The 26,177-nt window shown below is 42.3% G+C and overlaps 1 protein-coding gene across 1 annotated transcript in view; it reads right to left on the bottom strand.

The window, feature by feature from the left end:
- The window catches only part of WDR7 (WD repeat domain 7), a 451,784-nt gene that overhangs the window by 353,655 nt on the left and 71,952 nt on the right, over window positions 1-26,177 (bottom strand). Inside the window, exon 14 of the mRNA XM_038743534.1 lies at window positions 15,747-15,961. Coding sequence (XP_038599462.1) covers window positions 15,747-15,961 — 215 coding nt within the window. The remainder of the gene's footprint in view (window positions 1-15,746; window positions 15,962-26,177) is intronic.

Consider the following 26,177-nt stretch of genomic DNA (forward strand, 5'->3'; position numbering starts at 1 on the left):
ACCCCAGCCCATAAACTTCACCCCTTTAATGCTCCTACTCTCTGCACCTCGATCTCCTCTATCTTGCAGACGACCTCTCACCACGCCCTGCCTCTGGCTTGGAACACCCTCCCTCTTCATATCAATTACTCTCTCCACTCACTGAAGGCATATCTTCTCCAATAGGCATTCCTTGACTAAGCCCTCATTTCCTCTTTCCCCACTTCCTTCTGTGACAACAGTGTTCTGCTTTTCTTCCTTTATTCATCCCTCCCTCAGCCCCACAGCATTTACGTACGTACCTATAATTTATGTACAAATCTATAATTTATGTATATTGATACCTGCCCTCCACCTCTAGACTGTGAGCTTGCTGTGGGCAGGGAATGTGTCTACCAACTCAGTTATATTGTATTCTAAGTGCTTAGTACAATTGATTGATTTAACCCTTTCCCACATCCTCCCATTGACCTGAAACTCCCTCTCAACTCCATATACGGAAGAACACCACTCACCCCACCTTCAAAGCCTTATTAACATCCCATCTCCTCCAAGGGTCCATTCCCCATTGAGCCTTCTTTTCCCTTACTTCCTCTCCCTTCTACATCATCTATGCACTTCATTCATTCATTCAATCACATTTATAGAAAGCTCACTGCGTGCAGAGCACTGCACTAAGCACTTGGGAGAATAGAGCAATAAACAGACACATTCCCTGTCACAATGAGCCTGGATCTACACCCTTTAGGCACTTCCTATTCACCCGATCCTCAGCCCTACAGCACATATACATATCTCTAATTTATCTGCTCATATTAATGTCATGTCCTCTTCTACACTCTGAGTTCCTTCTGGGCAGGGAATGTGTCCACCAACTCTGTTGTACTGCACCCTCACAAGTGCTTAGTACAGTGTTCTGCACCCAGTAAGCGCTCAATAAACACCACTGATTGATTGAGGGGTGAGAGACAATGGGGCATCAGGAGACAAAAATATGTGCTAAAAGTAGATGAAGTACAGGCTATAAGGAAATCACCACTTTTTAATGGCGAGAAGAATACTCAGTACAGAAAGGCTGGTTGCCTGAATATCTAGGAAATAGACATGGTGACCATAGAAATAATTTTTCACCCCTCAGTTCAATACTCTTGCTTAAAACCTCTTTTGTTTACAATCGCTTTTGTTAACAGAATTCCTAGCCTCTTTGAAGTTTAGAGGGGCAAGTGCTTTTAAGGTCATTCAACATTAAGGTTGTAATATGCGGTAACAGTATAAAATCGTACAGAATACTACCTGAACATATAGGTAATCAATGTCAGATAGTATAAGGAAAAAAATAAAAGATGGAAGAAAAAAAAAATGCATGCATACTTTAAAAAAAAGTCAGCCAGGGATTAAATACCTTAAAATAATAAATAAGATAAACATTTTAGTCAGCACATTTGACATCATCACATGTAAGCATGATACTGAGGAAAAAAATGTTTATTCACATATAAAACCTTAATAGACCAATAGAATATCTTTGTAATCCAATTACTTTAAATTTTATGTTGATGCATCTGAATAACTACATTTTCTGAATCGCCCATAATTGTATTTATTAATATCTGAGATGATCTGTGGTTTCATGTGTTGATAGCAGAGATATTAAGCTAATTGCCAAATGCAAGAACACTTGAGGACTGGTGCCTACCACTAATGAAACACCAGAATTGTTTCAACAGGAAGACTCATTGAAGCAAATATTTAGGTGAACCATTCTGGGCAATAATCATAAAATATCCGGGCAATTCTTTTCCTGATACTAAAATAACTGTAATGCAACATAAATGGCTTAATCTGTAGCAGGAAAAGTTAAGGGATGGTGTAAATCAAATTTAAAATGGATCCTTGGTGCCCTCTGCTGTACCACCATTGTTATAAAAACTACATTTGGTACATTAGAAAGCAAATCCATTTCCTTTCTGAGAAGCCACTTGAATTGCAACTGGATAAATGTATTAATTTAATTATCTCAATCCCCTGTTTTTGGCTAGGAAACTATGATGGGCTTCTACGCAGCAATAATTAAAGAGGAAGCTTGTTCGCTTCCCTCCTCCCACTCGCGCTCACATTCAGCCAGAAGCAAAAGACGAAAGCTATAGATTTTTTTCACTGCATAATTTAAAGGATTTTAGGATTTGGCATCAAAATGACGGCACCGTTTAATCTGTACGCATGAAAAGGAAACCGAATTATTAACCTGTTTAAGAAGAATAACAGTTCTTAAAAGCAGCATAGGTAATAACCACGTATCAAATGGACAATACACAAAACTGGTCAGCAATTTAAGGGGGGGGAAGACAAAAAAAGAGAAGGAGGCATCTGAATGGACACTATCTCCCGCTTAACAGCTGTTGTGGCTCCAGCTTCATTTATCAATCCACAACAGGATCAGCAACCACTACCTTTTGTTCCGATCTAAGCATGGTTAGCCTTGAAAAAGCCGAGGCTACTGTTTCGGAGATGAGGCGTCGCGTCCATTGTGCGACTTCCTTCTGCAAACCTACTGACTGGTCGAGGAGCACACGCGACTCTCCAGGAGTCCTGGCAACATTTTGGTTCCCTCCATGCGGCCGGGTCTCAGTGCAAAGTATTTATCGTGTGTTTGCAATGTACAAAACACTATACTAAGCACTGGGGAGAGGACAAAGGAATAAAGCAATGGGACACCTGCCTTCAATGCGTTTACAAAATAGTGGGGGATAAAGGTACCCAAATAAATTAAGGATAGTGAAAGTAATAGAAAATATTAGATGCGTACAATGTTCAGTCCATATCCCCCCGCTCCTCAAAAATCTCTAACGGTTGCCTCTCAACCTCTGCATTAATCCATCATATTTCTTGAGCGCTTACTGGGTGCAGAGCACTATACTAAGCACTTGAGAGCATCCGAGTTAACAGAGTTGGTATGCCTGCTCCCTGCCCACGAGAAGCTGACAGTCTAATAGACAGACATAAGTTACGGATACGGAGATAAGTGCTGTGGGGCTGAGGGTGGGGTGAATAAAGAGTGCAAATCCAAGTGCAAGGGAGACACAATCAATCGTATTTGTGTCTTCCTAAAGATAAGGAAGATAAGGAGTTGTTTTTTGGATATGTTAATCTTGAGGTGTTGGCAGGACATTCAAGTAGAGCTGTCCTGAAGGCAGGAGGAAATGCAAGACTATAGAGAAGGTGATCATTGTTGATCCTTGAGATGGCAGTTACTGTAAAGTGAAGGGAACAGAAGCCATATTGGAGAGGCCAAAGAGAACTAGAAAAGAGGAACTGGAGAAAGTAGGTGTAGACAACTCACTCAAGGAGTTCTACAAGGACTAAGATGGGGCAGTAACCAGTGGGAATAAGGGAGTGACATGCCTGGCACTGTACTAACCACTGGGGTAGACACAAGCTAATCAGGTTGGTCCCACTCCATGTCCCACATAGGGCTCACGGTCTTAATCTCCATTTTGCAGATTAGGTAACTGAGGCACAGAGAAGCTAAGTGACTTGCCCAAAGTCACACAGCTGACAAGCGGCCGAGTCGGGACTAGAACCCAGGGCCTCTGGCTCCCAAGCCTGGGCTCTTTCCGCTGAGCCACGCTCCTTCTCAAATGTCAGCAAATAATAATAATGATAATAATACTACTAATAATAATGGTATTTGTTAAGTACTTACTATGTGCCAGGTACTGGAGTAGATAAAAGATAACTGGGTTGGAAACAGTCCCTGTCCCACACAGGGCTCACAGTCTTAATCCCCATTTACAGACTCCCAGGCTCAAGCTCTTTCCACTAGCCCACACTGCTTCAGGGTGACTCGTGTGCTGAACAAATTTATAAAAACAATTTTGGCCGCGGAGAACCACAGGGATTGTGGAACAACCGGCCCTGCAGTTGCCCAGGGGGCAGGAAAAATGGAATCATATAATGGAGGATGGAAAAACCTGAGCTGTTCAGGAGGATGATATCAGGGTTCAAAGAAGGGGGTCCAGGTGATCAAGAAATCATATAAGGGGAAGCAGCGTGGCTCAGTGGAAAGAGCACCAGCTTTGGAGTCAGAGGTCATGGGTTCAAATCCCGGCTCCGCCACTTGTTAGCTGTGTGACTTTGGGCCAGTCACTTCACTTCTCTGGGCCTCAGTTCCCTCATCAAGAAAATGGGGATGAAGACTGTGAGCCCCTCGTGGGACAACCTTTTAGACTGTGAGCCCACTGTTGGGTAGGGACTGTCACTATATGTTGCCAATTTGTACTTCCCAAGTGCTTAGTACAGTGCTCTGCACATAGGAAGCGCTCAATAAATACGATTGATGATGACAACCTGATTACCTTGTATCTACCCCAGCGCTTAGAACAGTGCTTTGCACATAGTAAGCACTTAAATACCAACATTATTATTATATTTATTGGGCACTTACTATGTGCAGGGCACTGGGAGAACACAATGTAATGGAGTTAGTAGATACGTTCCCTACCCTCGACAGTGATGTTTCCTTAATGGCCTGTAACAATTCCACAACCCCAACCCCTAAGTTGAGTACTGATCAGAAGGCTTTTGCCATATGGAATCATAAATAACTTGGAACTTTCCACTATAAATTAGTTGGGAAACTAACAGTTTCTGAACTCGACATTCTTTTTTAAAGAAAATTTATCCAAGATAAAGGGCATCAGCATTGTCATAGAAGAAAGCTCTCTCCTGGATGGATATAAATTGGATATTTTAATAAATGTATATATTTTTCAGGAACATTTTTTTCTGGGACACCAATTTATCAGGTGGCTCCCTAATTATTCATTCATTCATTCAATCGTATTTATTGAGCGCTTATTGTGTGCAGAGCACTGTACTAAGCGCTTGGGAAGTACAAGTCGGCAACATCTAGAGACGGTCCCTACCCAACAGCGGGCTCACAGTCTAGAAGGGGGAGACAGAGAACAAAACATATTAACAAAATAAAATAAATAGAATAAATATGTACAAATAAAATAGAGTAATAAATACATACAAACATATATACATATATACAGGTGCTGTGGGGAGGGGGAGATGCGTAAGGACGTAACTAAAAACTCTGCGCCTCAGTTTCCCTGTATAAAAATGGGGATAATTCCACCTACTCTTGTCTTTAAAGGATAACTGCAGAAACACCTTAAGGACTGCACAGTATGAGAAGCTGCTCATTAAAGATAATCTGGTATTCAAGGGAATAAATGACAAAGCATGCCCGACAGCAGTGTGCAGAAGCAATAAAGAATGCAAGAGTATCTAAATTACAGATTTCTCAAGGAGCCAAAGGATTTTAAGTGCAGTTAGCCAAAGGAATTGGATGACAAGAAAACGGAGAGCAAAAATTCAACGAAATAGTTTAGGGGACACATAGGGTACACATTGTGAGCTAGTAGAAATATGGAGCAATTCAGAAATGAATTGGGGTGATAAGTAATAAAGGGTAACGAAATGACAACTTAGTAGAAATTGGGTATCTGCCCCTTCAGAGTGCTGTTTAATCATTTAATAATTACTAAATGATTATATATTTTAATCTAATATAATTAAATATTATAATAATTTAATTATTAATGATTTAATAATCATTTCAGGTAATGATTATTATTGCTATTCTACTCAAATAGTAGGTGACTCACTTAGAATGATCTGACCTAAGAGTTAGTATCTAGAATACATGGACAGATTGCCATGATACCTGTAGGCCACGAGGCTTATTTCGAATGACAACAATAAGAATTTCAACCAGAAAACAGTGACAGGGAACATAATGACATTGTGGTCATTGATGGAGTTGTGGCACTAGTAAAGAATGGAAAGAAAAAATACCTTTATCTTCAATGATGCTTAAATTGATGTGCCTAATTTTGACTCCTTACCATCATACCCACAATAACTTATGGAGAACAATAGTCCTTGGTTGGGTGGAAGTGAGTGCTTTTTAGTGCCCTGTTTTACCATGGGGAAAAGTCTACAGTAGTCGCCACCATGACCTCCTGCTTACTTGGCGATGGTAGACAGATCCCCTAACTGCAGCAGTGACGACGGTAACTGAACTGTACTCTCTCCAAGCACTTAATACAGTGCTCTGCACACAGTGAACGCTCAATAAATATGACTGACTGACAATGAATCATCTTTTGGCCTGGACAAGATATCTGGGATTAGGTGGTGATGGTAGCCTGGCCAAACTATGGAGTCAAGTTCAGAGGAGGATGGCTAGCAATGGCAGTCAATTTTGCCTTCACCAGCCTGTCCTTTCCTCCATTCATCCACTTCTCCATTCATCATCTCTCCCCCTCCTACCTTACTTAGCTAATCAATCAATCGGTCCCATTTATCGACTGCTCACTGTGTCCAAAGTACTGTACTAAGCGCTTGGGAGACTACACTATAACAGAATTGGCAGACAAGTTCCCCGCCAACAAGGGCATTTATAGTCCAGAGCGGGAGAAAGATAGGAATTTAAATGAATTATGGATTTTATAATAATAATAATAATACTAAAAATTGCAGTATTTGTCAAGCGCTTACCATCCCAGCTCCGCCAATTGTAAGCTGTGTGACTTTGGGCAAATCACTTCACTTCTCTGGGCCTCAGTTACCTCATCTGCAAAATGGGGATTAAGACTGTGAGCCCCACGTGGGACAATTTGATCACCTTGTAGCCTCCCCAGTGCTTAGTACAGTGCTTTGCACATAGTAAGCGCTTAAAAAATGCCATCATTATTATTATTATTATGTGCCAGGCATTGTACTAAGCACTGCGGTGGATACAAGCAAATGGAGTATGACACAGTCCCTGTCCCACATGGGGCTCACGGTCTCAATCCCCATTTTACAGATGAGGTAACTGAGGCACAGAGAAGTGACTTGCCCGAGGTCACACAGCAAACCAATGGTGGAGCCGGATTTGGAACCCAGGTCCTTCCGCCTCCCAAGTCCGTGCTCTATCCATTAATAATAATAATGGCATTTATTAAGCGCTTACTACATGCAAAGCACTGTTCTAAGCGCTGGGGAGGTTACAAAGTGATCAGGTTGTCCCACGGGGGGGCTTACAGTCTTCATCCCCATTTTACAGATGAGGTAACTGAGGCACAGAGAAGTGTAGTGACTTGCCCAAAGTCACAAAACTGACAATTGGCGGAGCCGGGATTTGAACCTCTGACCTCTGACTCCAAAGCCCTCAATATCGTCTCTCTGGCCATCTCCCCACTGCCCACGTCCTCCCTCCGACCTGGAACTACTCCCCGCTGAACTCTTCACGTCCAATACACCACCACTCTCCCCACTTTCAATTTCCTGCTTAAATCATATCTCCTCCAAGAGACCTTCCCCATCTTCCCCATTCACCCTCCCTTCTGTGTCCGCTCCGCATTTGGATAACAATAGTAACGATGGCATTTGTTAAGTGCTTTCTACGTGCAAAGCACTGTTCTAAGCGTTGGGGGGATACAAGGTGATCGGGTTGTCCCATGTGGGGCTCACAGTCTTCATCCCCATTTTACAGATGAGGCAACTGAGGCTCAGAAGTGACTTGCCCAAGGTCACACAGCAGACATGTGGCAGGGCTGGGATTAGAACCCATAACCTCTGACTCCCCAAGCCCGGGCTCTTTCCACTGAGCAATGCTGCTTCTCTTGGATCTGTACCCCTTAAGCATTTAATAATCACCGACAGCCTTATGGCATTTACGAGCCTATCCTCATAGACTCCAATTTCACCTATTTTACGGTACTGTCACTCAGCCAGGTGAGTAATGCCGCGCACTCTTACAACCCCATATATGCATTGCTGAGATCAACTATATACTGAATCACTTCAGAACCCAGTTATCCGACTCTCGCACTCGGTCCAGCCCAGTTCACAGATCAAACAGCTCCATCAGTATTTTCCCTGCACCTTCAGCAACTAGAAACCAGGCTGAAGTCAGGAGTCTTTTAGACTGTGAGCCCACTGTTGGGTAGGGACTGTCTCTATATGTTGCCGACTTGGACTTCCCAAGCGCTTAGTACAGTGCTCTGCACACAGTAAGCGCTCAATAAATACAATTGATGATGACGATGATGAACAAAGCTAGTTTCCACCACCATGACCTCTCGGGGTTAGTCGATGGATAATGGCAACAGTAATAATAACAATAATAATAATGTGGTATTTGCTAAATGCTTACTATGCCCCATCAGGCTTGCACTTCAACCTACTTAGCGCTGTGGTAGAAGCAGCGTGGCTCGGTGGAAAAGAGCCCGGGCTTTGGAGTCAGAGGTCATGGGTTCGAATCCCGGCTCCACCACTTAGCTGTGTGACTTTGGGCAAGTCACTTCACTTCTCTGGGCCTCAGTTCCCTCACCTGTAAAATGGGGATGAAGACCGGGAGCCCCCCGTGGGACAACCTGGTCACCTTGTAACCTCCCCAGCGCTTAGAGCAGTGCTTTGCACATAGTAAGCGTTTAATAAATGCCATCATCATCATCATCATACAAGATAATCAGGTTGGACACAGTGCTCTGCACAGTAAGCGCTCAATAAAGACGACTGAATCAGGGGCTTATGGTGTAGAGGAGAGAGTAGGAAGCAGGGAAGCAGTGTGGCCTAGTGGAAAGAGCACAGGCCTAGGAGTTAGAGACCCCAGGTTTTAATCCCAGCTCCGTCACTTACCCGATGCGTGACCTCGAGCAAGTCACTTAACTTCTCTGTGCCTCAGTTCCCTTATCTGTAAAAATGGGGATTCAATACCTGTTTCAGGTTAAAATACCTGTTCTCTTAGACCTGATTATCTTGTATCCACCCTACTGCTCAGTACAGTACTTGGAATACAGAGAAGCAGCGTGGCTCAGTGGAAAGAGCCCAGGCTTTGGAGTCAGAGGTCACGAGTTTAAATCCCGGACTTTGGGCAAGTCACTTAACTTCTCTGTGCCTCAGTTCCCTCATCTGTAAAATGGGGATGAACACTGGGAGCCCCACATGGGACAACGTGATCACCTTGTAACCTCCCCAGAGCTTAGAACAGTGCTTTATACATAGTAATTGCTTAACAAATGCCATCATCATCATCATTATTATTATTATACAGTAAGCACTTAAATACCACAATTATTATTTAGGATTTAATCCCCATTTTTCAGATAAAGAAACTGAGGCACAGAGAAGTTAAGTGTCTTGCCTAAGGTCACACCACAGGCTAGTGTCAAAATGATTCTGAAGCCCATGTTACATTTTACAGGCAACAGGAAAACTACATTGATAACTTGTTCTGAGATACTTAAGTACCTGTACCACCTTGGTGGCCAAGAATAAACTTACTGGAATATAGTTTTCTCTCCATGCATCACAGCATCAATGAAAATTTTAAATATAATACCTGCCATAATGCATGTTTTCATTACCCATATGAAAAGAAACCGATTTCAAAATTAGAGTACATTCTTATGACAAAGTGTGTTTGTCACGAAGCGCTCTCCCATAACGCTCAGTAAAGTGCTCTGAACACGGAAGTGCTCAATAAATATCACTGATTGAATAACTGATTTTTCTGGATAGACCACAATGTGGCCAATCAAGGTAAATGAAATTGGAGGAAATACTTCCACCCACATATGCGACATCAAACCCAGAATCCGTAAATCACAGGTTTTGGACAACATGAGCTTTTGCAGGAACACAATCTACGCCTTGGAAGAAAAAATGACAGAAACCAGAACCAAATTATCTGAAATACATATCACAGCATCCACAGATCACCAGGTTACATATTAACCACCCACTGTGTGAGCTAACAAGAGCAAGGATGCCCAGACTGTACAGTCTAATCTTACTACCCTGCTTCATAGAATCATTATATATATTTATTACTCTATTTATTTATTTGTACATATCTATTCTATTTATTTTATTTTGTTAGTATGTTTGGTTTTGTTCTCTGTCTCCCCCTTTTAGACTGTGAGCCCACTGTAGGGACTGTCTCTAAATGTTGCCAACTTGTACTTCCCAAGCGCTTAGTACAGTGCTCTGCACACAGTAAGCACTCAATAAATGCGATTGATTGATTGACTGATTAAATATTCCCTCCTATTTTTTTTCCCCTCACAATCAACCAAGGCTGCTATTATAGCCTAGGGTTTAGTCATCTGGCTTTTTCAATCAATCAATCAATAGTATTTATTGAGCGCTTACTGTGTGCAGAGCACTGTACTAAGCGCTTGAGCACTGTACTAAGCGCTCTTCTTCACATATCCATGCCTCTTTTGCACTTTACCGCAAAATCTCTAAGATGGCTAGAAAACACTGCTACTCGTTACCACATTCTATCTAGTTCCTGAAGGAATTTGGTAACTAACATTCATAGAAAATTACGTATTGGAGATAATGGCAAAAAAGATCAACTGGATCTAATCTATCTGTTCTTCATTATCTCAAAACTAAAATGTCTAGGAAGCCACTCAAAAGCTAAATATTGTCAGAATATTGTGGTCTAATCCCAAAATATTTTTTTTTAGGATTTGATCAATTAATGCCCCAAATGTGAATTTTTGCTGTACCTAAATTCCAATGAATTTAATTGTCACAAAATTCTGCGAGATACATTATCACCGATTCCGTAAAGAATAAGAGATAAGAGAATGAATCCAAGTGCCTCTCTAGAGGTCGAACAGATTATCAATAGTAGTCGGATGAGAATCAAATTCACCTGGCTGTCTTCCACGAAAGATTATTTTTTCCATAAAACTATGTTCTTTAGGCTGTCCATTTCATTGTAAACCACTTGGTCAACTGAAAACAGCTGAAGTGTTTTTTGGAAACAATTTTGAGAGGAGCAGAGATGGATTTTTAGGGAAACAAGATGAGAAGGGCACTTCCCTACATGGTAGTAATGTGCAAACGGGCTGACTTTTTCAAAACCCCTTCATTTTTTTCTGGTTTTCTTCCTATTGAGGAGAAACAAAGAGAAGCCTCTGTGACATTCTAATCGATCACTTTTCCTTTTCATTAAGAGTAACAAGACGCTATTTTGAGGGGGGTTTAATCTGAGGATTATTATTGATATCTATTGAATGCTTACTGTGTGCAGATCACTGTATTACGAGCTTGTGAGAGTTGACAGAAATGGTCCCTACCCCACAAGAGCTTACAGTCTAGAGAGGAAAACAGGCATTCACAAAGTAAGGGATAAGACAATGGCAAAGCATAAGGACATGTACATAAGTGCTGAGGGATGGAGGTAGAGTGCATAAGGGGACAAATCAAGTGCAGAGGTGATGCAGAAGGAAGGGCAAACAGAGGAAATGAGGGCTTAGTCGGGTAAAGCCTTTAGGAGGATATGTGATTTTACACGGCTCAGAATGTGGGGAAGAGTAGCGGTCTGTCAGAAATAAAGTGGGGAGGTGTTCCTGGCCAGAGGAAGGACACAAAAAAGTGGTTGATGGCAGGATAGATGAGATCGAGATGCAGAGAGAGGTTGGTGTTAGAGGAACAGAGTATGCAAGCTGGGTTGTAGTGGGAGATCAGTGAGGTGAGGTTGGAGGGGGAGAGCTGATTGAGTGCTTTAAGGCCGATGATAAGGAGTTCCTGTTTGGTGCCGATATAAATGAGAAATCATTGGAGGTGTGTGAGGAATGGGGAGATGTGAACTGGATGGATTTTGAGAAAAACGATAAGGCAGCAGGGTGAAGTATGCACTGGAGTGGGGAGAGAAAAAAGGCAGAGAGGCTTAGTAAGGAGGCTGATCCAGTCGGCAAGGCAGGATATGATAATTGACAGCAATCTGGATGGACAGGAAAGGGGTGAATCCTAGAGATTTTGTGAAGATAGGATCGACAGGATTTGGTGACGGAATATGCATGTTGAATGAGAGAGATGAGTCAAGGATAATGCAAAGGTTATGGATTTGTGAGACAGAGAACATGGTGGTGGTGTCCACAGTGACAGGCAAGTCTGGGGGAGGCCACGATTTGGGTGGCAAGATAAGGAGTTCTGTTTTGGACATGTAAGGTGAGGTGTCAGTGAGACTTCCAAGTCGAGATTTCCTGAAGGTGAGGAAATATGAGACTGCAGAGAAGGAGAGAGGTCCAGGCTTTAAAGACATATTTGGGAATCATTTGCAGAGAAGTTGTATCTGAAGCCATGGAAGAGAATGAGTTCTCCAAGGGAGCAGGTATTAATTGGAAAATGGAAGAGGGATTTAGAAAACTGAGCCTTGAGAGTCTTGCAAAATTAGGGGATAGCCATTCAGTAGCCAAAAGGAAGTGCCAATGTGATAAGAATGTACATACTCTTGATTTACCATTCCTGTCCAAACTCCTCATCTGCTGCCTCTCCTCCAACTCCCTCCTTGACTCTATATGATCAGGTTTTCAACTCCTCTAATCCATTGAAACTGCTCCTTCGAAGGTCAACAAAGATCACCATATCTTACAATTTTATTTAGCATTAAGGAACTCTTTCAATTCTGTCCCAACTACTACAAGTGCTTGGGTGAGGTTGTGAGTTCTAATCCCGGCTCTGCCACTTGTCAGCTGTGTGACCTTGGACAAGTCACTTCACTTCTCTGGGCCTCAGTTACCTCATCTGTAAAATGAGGATGAAGAGTGCGAGCCCCACGTGGGACCATCTGATTATCTTAAAACAGGGCTTCGAACAGTGCTGGGCATGTAGTAAGCACTTAACAAATACCAACATTATCTAAAAATGCTGAAGTGGCAGTTGGGGAGGGACTTAAGGTGGGAAGGTGTAGCAGGTTGTAATTCACCTGCTAGTGACTGGTTGGGGATTGAGGATTCCAATTAATTCCAGTTAGTTCTATAACATTGGGGTTTAAATGCTGAAGAACTTCACGTTCTTTTAACATGCCTTAATAGATACCATACACATGCGCTGAACTACTTCTTCTGACATCGCATTGTATTCATCCAAACACAAGCTGTGGAACAAGGGCTCCCTAATTCCTCAATCAATTGGACTTGTTGAGCACTTTCTGTATGCAAAGCTCTGTACCAAACACATAGGTGTACAGTGCAACGGGGTTGGTAGATATGTTCCCTGCCACGACGAACTGATAAGTCTAGAGGGTGAGAAAGACTTTGAAATAAATTACGGATTTGTACGTAAGTGCTGTAGGACTGAAGATGGGTGAACATCAAATACTTTTAGGGTACAGATCCAAGTACACCGGTGAGGTGGAAGGAGAGAGAGTAGGGGAAAAGAGGACTTCATCGGGGAAGGCCTCTTGGAAGAGATGTGATTTTATTAAGGCTTTGAAGGTGGAAAGAGGGGGGCGTCTATGTAAAGGGGGAAGGAGGTCCAGGCCAGAGGGAGGATGCGGACAAGGAGTCGGTGGCAAGATAGGTGACACTGAGGTACAGCGAATACATCAGTGTTAGAAGAGTGGAGTGCATGAGCTGGGTTGTAGTAAGAAAACAGTGAGGCAAGGCAGGAGGAGGCAAACTTGATTAAGTGCTTTAAAGCTGATGGAAAACAGTAAGCAATGTTCCAACTAGAATGCGTAGTGAAAATCTTTATAAAATGACTATTTTACTACTTGAGTATCAACATATAAAAAAATTTCTGTGGGCTGGTAAATATCTTGTTCTTACTGTCCAGGCTGATGTACAGTGGAATATACACTCGCAGTGATGAATATATCCACCCATGCAAAATATTTATCACCTCCAACTATTCCTTAGCAGGAATTACAAATTAGAATCAAACTACTGTCAGGTTTTACATTGAGAGCTAAACTAGAGCGATATCTGAACAGAAAGCTCCAGGACATCTTCAGTTAAATTGCTCGGATCTTTTTGGAATATTCTCCGCTGGGGTCCGAAAGCTGATGTCATGTGAGTATGGTTACTTTCTGTGATTTTCCTCTGAAAGATCTGCCATCTCAACCTGGGAGTGCAGTGAGACAAATCCCTAATGGCTCAGCCAGCATACATTTTTCATAAAGTGATTATCCTCTTGCAGCCTCAGCTCCTGAAGCTTGTTTTTTTTCCTTCTATAATTGTTTTCCTCATAGGCTAGGCAACAATTACCACTGCTACAGGACCAAGTATGTTCACAAGCAATATATTTTACAATACATAAGAGTAGCGTCTCTGATATCTGGTGCTTTCATCACTAATTGCACTATAAAACGTGCCATTAAAACTGGGACAAACAAGACTGTAAAAGTCACATAATGGACCATAACCACTTACAAAAGGCTTTCATAAATGGTAAAATACCATGTATTTTTCAAATTTCCAGTTGTGTATTGGTTTTTCTGCAGTTTTGGTTCCTAGAGGATCACTTACAGAAAAAGAAATCATTTAGATTTGAAAACAGATCGACACAAACACCTGCTTTTGCCAACAAGTTCCTAAGATCTACACAGAGTTAAATTCAATTTGTAAAGAACTCCGGACACTCAGACACACACCTGTTAGCAGCCTGACAGGGTAAAATCAATACGATCTTTATATTTTAGGGAAACACGGAATTGGCAAGCACGGCCTTATGTGAAATGCTTCAGATTAAATTGAATTAGGATTGTGTGCTACAAAGTATACGTAGTTAACTCTCAATTACTCAGGGGCTCTCTCTCCACCTCTCAACTGCTTGCAATACTGTGGATGACTTGCTTCTCCTGAAAACCCTATCTACCCTTCGTTCACTGCTGCAGTTCTCTCCTGGTTCCCCTCGTACTTCTGTGGTGACCCTTCTCAGACTCTTTTGCCAGCTCTTCCTCGGCCTCCCACCCCGTAACAGGGAGGCAGGGTGGTCTAACGGAAAGAGCTCAGGCCTGGAGTCAGAGAACCTATGTTCTGAACTTGGCGCAGCCACTTGTTTGCCGTGTGACAAGTCACATAACTTCTCTGTCCCTCAGTTACCTCATCTGTAAAACGGGGATTAAGACCGTGAGTCCCATGTGGGACATGGACTGTATCCAACCTGATTAGTGTGTATTTACCCCCGGACTTAGTTCTTACCAAAGAGTCCTCTTATCTCTTGGGGAGTTCTGCTCACATGAGTAACACCTACCACCTGTGCAGATGACTCCCAAATCTATTTCAGTAACCTCTATCATTCTCCTTCTTTGCCATCTCACATTTCCTCACACTGCAGGATACCTCCTCACAAATGTCCTGCATGCTCCTTAAGCCTTAAACTGATCTCCTTTATCTTCCCTCCAAATTTCTTTCACCTAAATGAAAGCTGACAACCAGATGACAACCACCATTTTAGCCAGGTTTTAAAAGGCATGTAAAGTTCGACTTGAGGAGTCAATCGATCATATTTACTGAGTACTTACTGTGTGCAGGGCACTGTAGTACGGTCCTGGGAGAGTACAACACAACAACAGACACATTCTCTGCCCAAAATGAGTTGACAATCTCTGCATAGGGCCACGTAAGCTCTTTGTGGGCAAGGACCGTGTCAGTGGCAACTCTGTTATATCTTACTCTCCCATATGCTTAATATAGTGCTCTGCACCCAGTAAGCTCTGCACACAATAAATACGACTGACTGAAATGGAGCTTTGTGCATTTCCACCCTTGCTCTACGCCTTGCTTTAGAACTGGATATCTTTCAAAATAAAGGAGATTCAAGTCCAATGAATAATGATACACCAGAATGACGGGATGCTCACTGACAAGTCTCAAAAGCTACTCTGCCAAAAATAAGGCTAAGAATACACCGCAAAAATAACTTATTTGTGGAATTATGCACTTGACCTCATATACGAAACTCACTTTGTCAGATGCCTCGGAAGCCAGTAGGTTAGTCGCGAGGGTCTGGAGTTTATGGTGGGCCATATTTTTTAGAGCAGCAAGGCTCCGTCTGGTCATGGCCTGTTTCAAGTTGACAGCCGGGTGACTCAGGGAATCGACAGCGGCAGGAATTGCTTCATCGCAAGCATTCAGGATCTCTACTGCTGTGATCCCCATCACACAACGATCCAAAGCACCTGGAACAATATTATCAATTGTACATTAGGTACCATACGGTCTGTCGGATTTTTAAATGATGAAATGCACAGAAACATTTTCAAAAAGATCTTCACAGTAGCATATGGCAACTCAAATCAACAAGACCTTTGATCATCATTCATTAGACAACATAAGGTGTGTGGCTCAACAGTTTGGGGTCTGTTTTGATTCCTTCAGGGAGACCTGCCAAAGCTCAGCCTCCTAATCAGCAGTCTCTGCTCCACACCAGGTGGATGAACATTTACTAGTGAAGGCAGACTTTTCGGTTCTTTCTGCTCACTTATCAAGAATATTAGTTCTCACACTCGATTTTTAGTGAGTGCTTTGGGTGCTTACTGTGTGCAGGGCACAATCCTAAACCCTTGGGAGAATTCATCAGAGTTGATAGACATGATTCCTGTCATCGAGGAGTGTAGTCTAGTAGGGGAGACGGACAACAGCCTACCAGATGACATCCGGAAACTCGTTACATCCCTCAGAACCACTGGAAGTTTGTAGTTTCACTCCCCTCGACTGTCAGCACACAATACGTCGCCAACTTCTTCAAGAACATCAAAGCCATATGATACAACATCTCCCCGAAATCACCACCCCGAGTAGGCTGCTCCTCTCTCCATTTTCACTGACATGGTGGTGAGAAGCAGCGTGGCCTAGTGGATAGAGCATGGGCCTAGGAGTCCGAAGCACCTGGGTTCTAATCCCGGCTTTGTACCTTATCTGCTGTGTGACCTCGGGCAAGTCGCATCACTTCTCTGTACCTCAGTTACCTCATCTGTAAAATGGGGATGGACACCGTGAACCCGATGTGGGACAGGGACTGTGTCCAACCTGATTTGCTTGTATCTGCCCCAGCGCTTAGGACAGTGCCTGGCACATAGTAGGTGTTTAACAAATACCATAATAATTATTATTATTACTCCCCCTTCTAGACTCCCTCTCCCTTCTGTGTACTCTATTTATTTATTTATTTATTTTGTTTGTGCATATCTATTCTATTTATTTTATTTTGTTAGTATGTTTGGTTTTGTTCTCTGTCTCCCCCTTTTAGACTGTGAGCCCACTGTTGGGTAGGGACTGTCTCTATATGTTGCCAATTTGTACTTCCCAAGCGCTTAGTACAGTGCTCTGCACATAGTAAGCGCTCAATAAATACAATTGATGATGATGATCTATGCACTTGGACCTGTGACCTTTGGGCACTTAATATTTCCTCCACTTTTAATCTCACGGTATTTATGTACATATCTGTAAAGTACTTATTACAAATTATTTATTTATATTAATACCTGTCTACCCCTCTAATCAGCCAATCGTACTTCCTGAGCGCTTACTGTGTGCAGAGGACTGTACTAATCAATCAGTCAATCAATCAGTGGTATTTATTGAGCGCTTACTGTGTGCAGAGCACTGTACTAAGCGCTTGGGAAGTCCAAATTGGCAACATATAGAGACGGTCCCTACCCAACGGTGGGCTCACAGTCTAGAAGGGGGAGACAGAGAACAAAACCAAACATACTAACAAAATACTAAGCGACAGGAAGAGTACAATATAACAATAAACGGACACATTCCCTGTCCACAAAGAGTTTACAATCTAGAGGGACTCTAGAGGGACTGTAACCTTGCTGTAGGCAGGGAATGAGTCTACCAACCAGACTTTGGGCATGTCGCTTCACTTCCCTGTGCCTCGGTTCTCTCATCTGTAAAATGGGAATGAAGACAGTGTGCCCTATATGGAACATGAACTGCGGCCAACCTGATTAGTCTGTATCTACCCCAGCGCTTAGTACGGTTCCTGTCACACGCTGTGTTCAACAATACCGTTAAAAAAAGCCCTCTGGTGTACTCTCCTAAGCACTTAGTATAATCTCTGCACACAGTAGGCTCTCAATAAATAACACTGATGATGATGATGATGATGATGTAATTTCCTGGTGGGTAGAGAACGTGTCTACCAATTCTATTTGTAGACAAGTGCTTAGTACAGAGCTTAGCAAACAGTAAGTGTTTAATAAATACCACTGATCATGAGGTTATCAGTCTCTTCCACGGCCCCATCCACAACCAGGATCCAAATCACTTTTATCTATTAAAATCAAGGGTACTTTTTCTAATTTTCTCACCCTCTCAACTTCCACTGTTTTGGTGACTTCCACTGATTCTTACTCCTTAAACCAAAATCTAGCTAGTTCACTCAGATCCTCAAGGGCATATCCCCGGACTCAAACAAATAAAAAGCTCTGTCTATAGGAGACAACATGGTCTACTGGAAAATGTGTGGGTCGGGAGTCAGAGGACCACTCAGTCAGTCAATTGTACTTACTGAGAGCTTACTGGGTGCACAGCACTACACTAAGCACTTGGGAGAGTACAATACAACAATAAACAGACACAATCCCTGCCCACTACGAGTTTACAGGGTACTAGTCCCAGCTCCACCACCAACTTAGGGTGCTGCCTCAGTCAAGCCGTTTGTCTTCTCTGGGACTCAGGTTCCTCATCTGTAAAATGGGAGGAGTACCACCTACCTAGCGGGAAGGCTGTGAGAACAAAGAAAATAAACGTCAGAGCACTACGGAAAAACAAAACACTATATATGGCCAGGATATAATAATAATGGCATTTATCAAGCGCTTTCTATGTATACAAAGCACTGTTCTAAGCGCTGGGGAGGTTACAAGGTGATCAGGTTGTCCCAAGGGGGGCTCAGTCTTAATCCCCATTTTACAGATGAGGTAACTGAGGCACAGAGAACACTACGGAAAAACAAAACACTATATATGGCCAGGATATAATAATAATGGCATTTATTAAGCGCTTTCTATGTACAAAGCACTGTTCTAAGCGCTGGGGAGGTTACAAGGTGATCAGGTTGTCCCAAGGGGGGCTCAGTCTTAATCCCCATTTTACAGATGAGGTAACAGGCACAGAGAACACTACGGAAAAACAAAACACTATATATGGCCGAGATATAATAATAATGGCATTTATTAAGCGCTTTCTATGTACAAAGCACTGTTCTAAGCACTGGGGAGGTTACAAGGTGTTCAGCCCAAGGGGGGCTCACAGTCTTAATCCCCATTTTACAGATGAGGTACCAGGAACAGAGAAGTGACTTGCCCGAAGTCACAACAGCTAACAATTGGCGGAGCCGGGATTTGAACCCATGACCTCTGACTCTACAGCCCGTGCTCTTTCCACTGAGCCATGCTGCTATATCTCTCACTTTATGCCCCATCTTTCTTCATTACTCCTGAAGTCCTCTACTTTCCTTCACCCTCTTTCCCGCTCCATGTGTACCCTCTCACAATGAATTTTCTCTTGTACCCTCTCCAAGCTGCCTTTCAACCACTTCAATATGTCCTAGACGCTGAGTGATGGCTATGTCTTAAATGGGATGGAGTGTTCAGGACTAGCCATGGAGATGGTAAATGAATCAGAGGGAATGGTTAAAATTAGCCAGGGCCACAGATGATTTATTACTGTTGCCCACTGGCACTAAGCTTATTGCCACCCCTTAGTATTTTCATTACGAAAGTCTAAGTCATTACAAAAGCATCTATTACAAAAAGTGTTCCATTATGAATTTATTCTGAAATTCACAACACATTACCTTCCTTTCAGCAAATTAAATCATATTATAAAACTATAGCTATGTTCATTAACTTATTTTGAATATCAAAATTTTTTCATCATTATATATATGAAAAAATTATATATATATATATATAATACATATACAAAGGTATGTGTGGGGATGGTACGCACATATGTGTATTCTGCCTTCGATGTCTGATTTGAGAAGCTGCGTAGTCTAGGGGATAAAAAAAAACAGGAATGGGAGTCAGAGGATAAGGGTTCTAACCTCAGCTATACGCCTCGTCTGTTGGGTGAACTTGGGCAAGCCACTGAAGTTCTCTGTGCCTCAGTTGCCTCCTCCGCAACCTGGGAATTAAGATTGTGAGCCCCATTTGGGATACGGACTATGTCTAAACTGATTAGTTTGCATCTACCCCAGCTCTTAGTAACATATAGTACCTTTCAGACTGTGAGCCCACTGTTGGGCAGGGACTGTCTCTATATGTTGCCAATTTGTACTTCCCAAGCGCTTAGTACAGTGCTCTGCACACAGTGAGCGCTCAATAAATACGATCGATGATGATGATATAGTAAGCGTTTACCAAATACCATAAAAAGGGGGGGTTGTAACTGCACCACTCATGAGGACAGTTCACTGACTGGGCCATCATGATTATATATCAGGATTATATACTGAAGCAGCGTGGCTCAGTGGAAAGAGCACGGGCTTTGGAGTCAGAGGTCATGGGTTCAAATCCCAGCTCCACCACTCGTCAGCTGTGTGACTCTGGGCAAGTCACTTAACTTCTCTGGGCCCCAGTTACCTCATCTGTAAAATGGGGATTAAGACTGTGAGCCCCCCATGGGACAACCTGATCACCTTGTAAATTCCCCAGCGCTTAGAACAGTGCTCTGCACATAGTAAGTGCTTAACAAATGCCATTATTATTATTATTATTATAGTAAGCGCTTAATAAATGCCATTATTATTATTATTATTATTATATATGGGATAGATGGGCACAAATGTAAACTAAAACGGACTCATTGTGGGTACTTGTTAAGCACTCACATTGTGCTGAGTACTATAACAAGGACTGAGATAAATACAAGGTGATCCGTCTGACACAGTTCCCGTCCCTCTAGATTGGGGCCCACAGCCCTCTAAGGAAATCAGCCGTCAAACCAGGACCTACTTCCCAAGCGCTTAGTACAGTGCTCTGCACATAGTAAGCGCTCAATAAATACGATTGATGATGATGATGATGATGATGACCTAAAGAGAAAAGCAAAGGATCAAGGAGAGGCAACAAAGCCTAGTGGAGAGAGCACATGTCTGGGAGCCAGAGGACCTGGGTTCTGATCACAGCTCTGTCAACTCTTTGCTGTGTGACCTTAGACAACTCCCTTAACTTCTCTGTGCCTCAGTTCTCTTGTTCTCCCTCCTACTAAGTCCGTGAGCCTCATGGGGGCTAGGGACTGTGTTCAACTTAATTCACCTGCATCTACCCCGACACTTTGAACAGTGTTTGATACGTAGTAAGCCCTTAACAAATGCCATCTAAAAAATCCCTTATCTCCAAAGTCTCCAAATAAGAAGGACCAATCAGAAACAAACAAGACTGATACTGTATTTGTGTCAAAATTATTAATTAGAATGACTGTGGTGGTAGTAGTAATAGTATTTACTAAACGCTTCCTTTGGCAGAACACTGGGCTGTAAGCCCTGGGGTAAATACAAGATAATAAGGTTGGACACAGTCCCTCTCCCATTTGGGGCTCACAGTCTAATATATAGTGGTGAAGAGGTACTGAACCCCCATTTTGCAGATAAGAAAACTGAGAAATAGAAGTTAACTGATATGCCCAAAGGCACACAATGGGCAAATGGCAGAGCCTGTGATCTTCCCACCAGGTGACTGCTACTTCCCAATATGGCCTAGTGTTCAAGTTCAGAGCAAAAAGCTTTAGAGAAAAAGAATCAAGAAGGAAAAAGGTCTTTCAACTTCGGCAATGAGAAAGTCACCTGGGCCCTCTGCAAAAAATTTGGCATGAGAGACCCTGAACTAAAATTTACCAATCTCCTGATCTCGCCTGGTCTACGCCATAAAAACAATGCAGATATAAATGACAAAAATAAACAGTTTTGAAATGCCATGCTTCAGAAAGGAATTAATATTTCCTAATGAAGTTAAAACCTCTCACAAGAATGAGAATGCCGTCCTCTGAAGCCTAAGTAAATTCCTTCCTGTTTGCCATTAGTCCTGCTAAATCTTCATTGTGCTCTTCTGTAGCCAAAATTTGTGATAATGTAATAATAGAAACAGATTGCACACATGCTCCAACTATCTTAAAGTAATTTAAGAATATTAATGATACTTCTGGAAAACACTGCGGGGGACAGAGGTCAGACATATGTATGAACTTGAGCTGAGGACTAGTTCAAAAAACTGGGGCTGTAATAATAAAAATCAATGAAACCCTTTTGCTCCTATAACTGCAGATTAGAAAAACTAACACATATTCAAAAACAGATCTGTACTGTGCTCTCCCATGTCCTGAGGTGACTCTTGCTCCCTACATAATCACTCGAGGCTGTTTGTTTTGAGATTTGGGGGCAGGGGGGCTACAGCCCAGCCCGCACCCTCCGCTCCTCTGCCGCTAACCTCCTCACCATGCCTCGTTCTCGCCTTTCCCACCGTCGAACCCCGGCCCACGTCATCCCCCTGGCCTGGAATACGGCATTCCCTCCACACATCCGATGCCGAGCTAGCTCTCTTCCTCCCTTCAAAGCCCTACTGAGAGCTCACCTCCTCCAGGAGGCCTTCCCAGACTGAGCCCCCTCCTTCCTCTCCCCCTCCTCATCCCCTCCACCTTCCCTCCTTCCCCTCCCCACAGCACCTGTATATATGTACATATGTTGGTACATATTTATGACTCTATTTACTTGTACATATTTATTCTATTTATTTTACTTTAATATGTTTTGTTTTATTGTCTGTCTCCCCCTCCTAGACTGTGAGCCCACTGTTGGGTAGGGACTGTCTCTATATGTTGCCAACTTGTACTTCCCAAGCGCTTAGTACAATGCTCTGCAAACAGTAAGTGCTCAATACGATTGATGATGATATGTTGCCAACTTGTACTTCCCAAGCACTTAGTACAGTGTTCTGCACACAGTAAGCGCTCAATAAATACGATTGAATGACTGGCTGTTGTGGTATTTGTTAAGTACTTACTACGTGCCAGGCACTGTACTAAGCACTGGGGTAGATATAAGATAATTATGCTGTACACAGTCCATGTACTAAGTGGACCTCACAGTCTTAACCCCCATTTTACAGATGAGGTAACTGAGGCACAGGGAAGTTAAATGACTTGCCCAAGGTCACACAAAGTGGATCCAGGATTAGAACCTAAGCCCTCTGGCTCCCAGACTGCTGCACTTCCCACTAGACTGTCTGTTCCCTTCTTTAATATCTATCTTCCCCTCTAAACTGTAAATCTGTTTTGGGCAGGGAATGTGTCTATCAACTCTCCCAAGAACTTAGTACAGTGCTCTGCACATGGTAAGTGTTCAATAAGTATGACTGATTAATTGATGACTGACATGCTGCTTCTCTAGATGTTATTTTGAGATTCAAAGCAGACTTGATAGAATAATGCTATGCTCTCTGCATTACTGTGAGAACACTGTTCTATTAATCAATCAATCGTATTTACTGAGCGCTTACTATGTGCAGAGTACTGTACTAAGCGCTTGGGAAGTACAAATTGGTAACACATAGAGACAGTCCCTACCCAACAGTGGGCTCAATAATGAAGATATTTTTGTAAATAATTGAAAAAAGGAGAGGGAATGGAAGTGGAATTTGAATGTGTTAATCCAGCACCTAAACACAAATGACTTATAAATAATCCAGATAAATTCAGAAACAGAGGTTTTCATGAAAAACTCATGAATCTATCAACCCATGGAATGTATAATTTTCTAAGGTGACCTTTAATTGCCCTTTTTAAGCCCACATACCTGACAGTGAAATATAATGCACATTTGAGTGAGTTTAAAAACCACTGCCGAATAAAGGGATCTCAGAAAACACATATTCAACAACAGATGGGTTATAGTTGGGTCCACCTTTAAAGTTTCGCTTTGAACTTGAATCTAAGTCTCAAACTCACTGGTACAATTTCCTAGGAAAAAACAAACCTATTTATTTTTGTTTTATTTTGAGCGATGCTATTTTGTCACAAAATGATTCTGAAACTGTCAGCCTCTAGAGAAGACATTCTTGCTTTGCATTTTGCAGAGACCAGAAACAGTCGTGCCATATTTTTTACTAACTCCTAAGGTGTCAGTTACTAGAAAAGAGCCACTTCCACTGCTTAGTCTTTCAGCAGGCCTATACATCAACCTGCCATAACAATCAATCAACGGTATTGACTGAGCACTTACTGTGTGCAGAGCACTGTACTAAGCGCTTAGCACATAGTAAACACTTAAATACTGCAGTGATTATTGAAAAGCAGCGTGGTGTAGCTGACAGAACACAGGTGTGGGGGTCGGAAGGTCATGTGTTCTAAAATCCCGGGTCCACCACTAATTCATTCATTCAATCGTATTTATTGAGCGCTTACTGTGTGCAGAGCACTGCACTAAGAGCTTGGAAAGTACAATTTAGCAACAAATAGAGACAATCCCTACCCCACAACGGGCTCACGGTCTAGAAGGGAGAAGACAGACAACAAGACAAAACGAGTAGACAAGCATCAATATAAATATAAATTATATTTATAGATATATACAGATCATGAATCAAATAAATAGAATAATAAATCTGTACATAAGTGCTGTGGGGCAGAGAAAGGGGTAGAGCAGAGGGAGGGAGTAGGGTCAGAGGGAAGGGGAGAAGGAGCAGAGGAAAAGGGGGGCTCAGTCTGAGAAGGCTTCCTGGAGGAGGTGAGCTTTCCAGTAGGGCTTTGAAGGGGGGAAGTTATCTTGTTTGCTATGTGGCCTTGGCCAAGTCATTCCACTTCTCTGTGCCTCAGTTACCTCATCTGTAAAATGGGGATTGAGACTGTGAGCGCCACATGGAACAGGGACTGTGACCAACCTGATTTGCTTGTAACCACTCCAGTGTTTAGTACAGTTCCCGGTACATGGTAAGCGCTTAACAAATGCCATAAATATGAACTATTATTATAATCCATATAGTCCTAATAACGCTGCCTTTCTGTCATTATTTACCAAACTGAAAGTTACTGAAGACAAGAAAATTTGACCAATGCAAAACTACTGCACCTGAATTCTAAAGAAAATGCAGAGTTCATAAAACACTAGTTTACTAAATATAATGGGAACCATGTGTCGACACAAATCATCATAACCAGTGCTGTGTGCTACTTCAAATATATCAGTTTTAAACATAAGACTGAACTACAGCACCATCTCCTGCTTTCATCTGAGAATTTTACTGAAAGAGAAAAGATGGCAATAAAATAATCACAAATTCATCAAGCCGGCACAGTGTTGCTCTGGAAAAAAGTTTCTTGTAGACAAGCCTGCACTTTTGTGGAAAGTCTGATTTTGAATGTCTGGTAATTGATTCTCTGCTTTAATTCCTAATTTTTGTCCTGTATCCACACAAAGCAAGCGAATGCATTTAGCAAACATCCAAGCAACCCTGTAAAATTGTTAGAGTTCAACTTTAGATACACAAATATCGATGTCACTGCGCTTAAATGAGCCATTCGGACTCACTTTGATATTACAGAATCAAAGAATTCAAATCACGTCTATCTAAAGAAAACCAGGTGACAATTGTAAGGGGGGGAAAAAAGGCTCCTTAAATTCTCCTTTCATTGCACTTTTCACAGGTTCTCGTGGAAAGATAAAGGTGAACTGTCACAACGTATAGCCAAATTGCTTTGATAATAATAATGATAATAATGATGGTATCTGTTAAGCTCTATGTGCCAAGCACTGTTCTAAGCGCTGGGGAGGTTACAAGGTGATCAGGTTGTTCCACGGGGGGCTTACAGTCTTCATCTCCATTCTACAGATGAGGGAACTAAGGCACAGAGAAGTTAAGTGACTTGCACAGTCACACAGCTGATAAGTGGCAGAACCAGGATTAGAACCCATGGCCTCTGACTCTCAAGCCTGTGCTCTTTCTACTAAGCCACGCTGCTTCTCGTGCTTCACTTTGATGTAGTGATTGTCACTGTGTGGGAAAAGAAGGGCTAAGAAAACATTATATGGGAAGAAACTAGGATTGGCTAAAAGGGATGGATCCAGAGTGGGGCGGGATAATTTTGTGTTGCTTTGTGTTGCTGGTAACTGTTGCAAACTTCTGTATGTGGTCATATTCACCTATGAGGCCGCAATACCACATTTTTCAACATTCATTCATTCAATCATTTATTGAGCTCTTTCTTTGTGCAGAACATGGTACTAAGCGCTTGGGAGAGTACATTGCAACAATAAACATTCACATTCCCTGCCCACAACGAGCTTGAAGTCTTTGTGTAAAAAAATGTTTGGGGGGGGGTAAATTTCTTGTTTACTTGCTATATTCATTCATTCGATCGTATATATGTGGAACATGTAGTAAT

This window comes from Tachyglossus aculeatus, chromosome 3, assembly GCF_015852505.1.
Source record: "Tachyglossus aculeatus isolate mTacAcu1 chromosome 3, mTacAcu1.pri, whole genome shotgun sequence".
Classification (NCBI taxonomy): domain Eukaryota; kingdom Metazoa; phylum Chordata; class Mammalia; order Monotremata; family Tachyglossidae; genus Tachyglossus; species Tachyglossus aculeatus.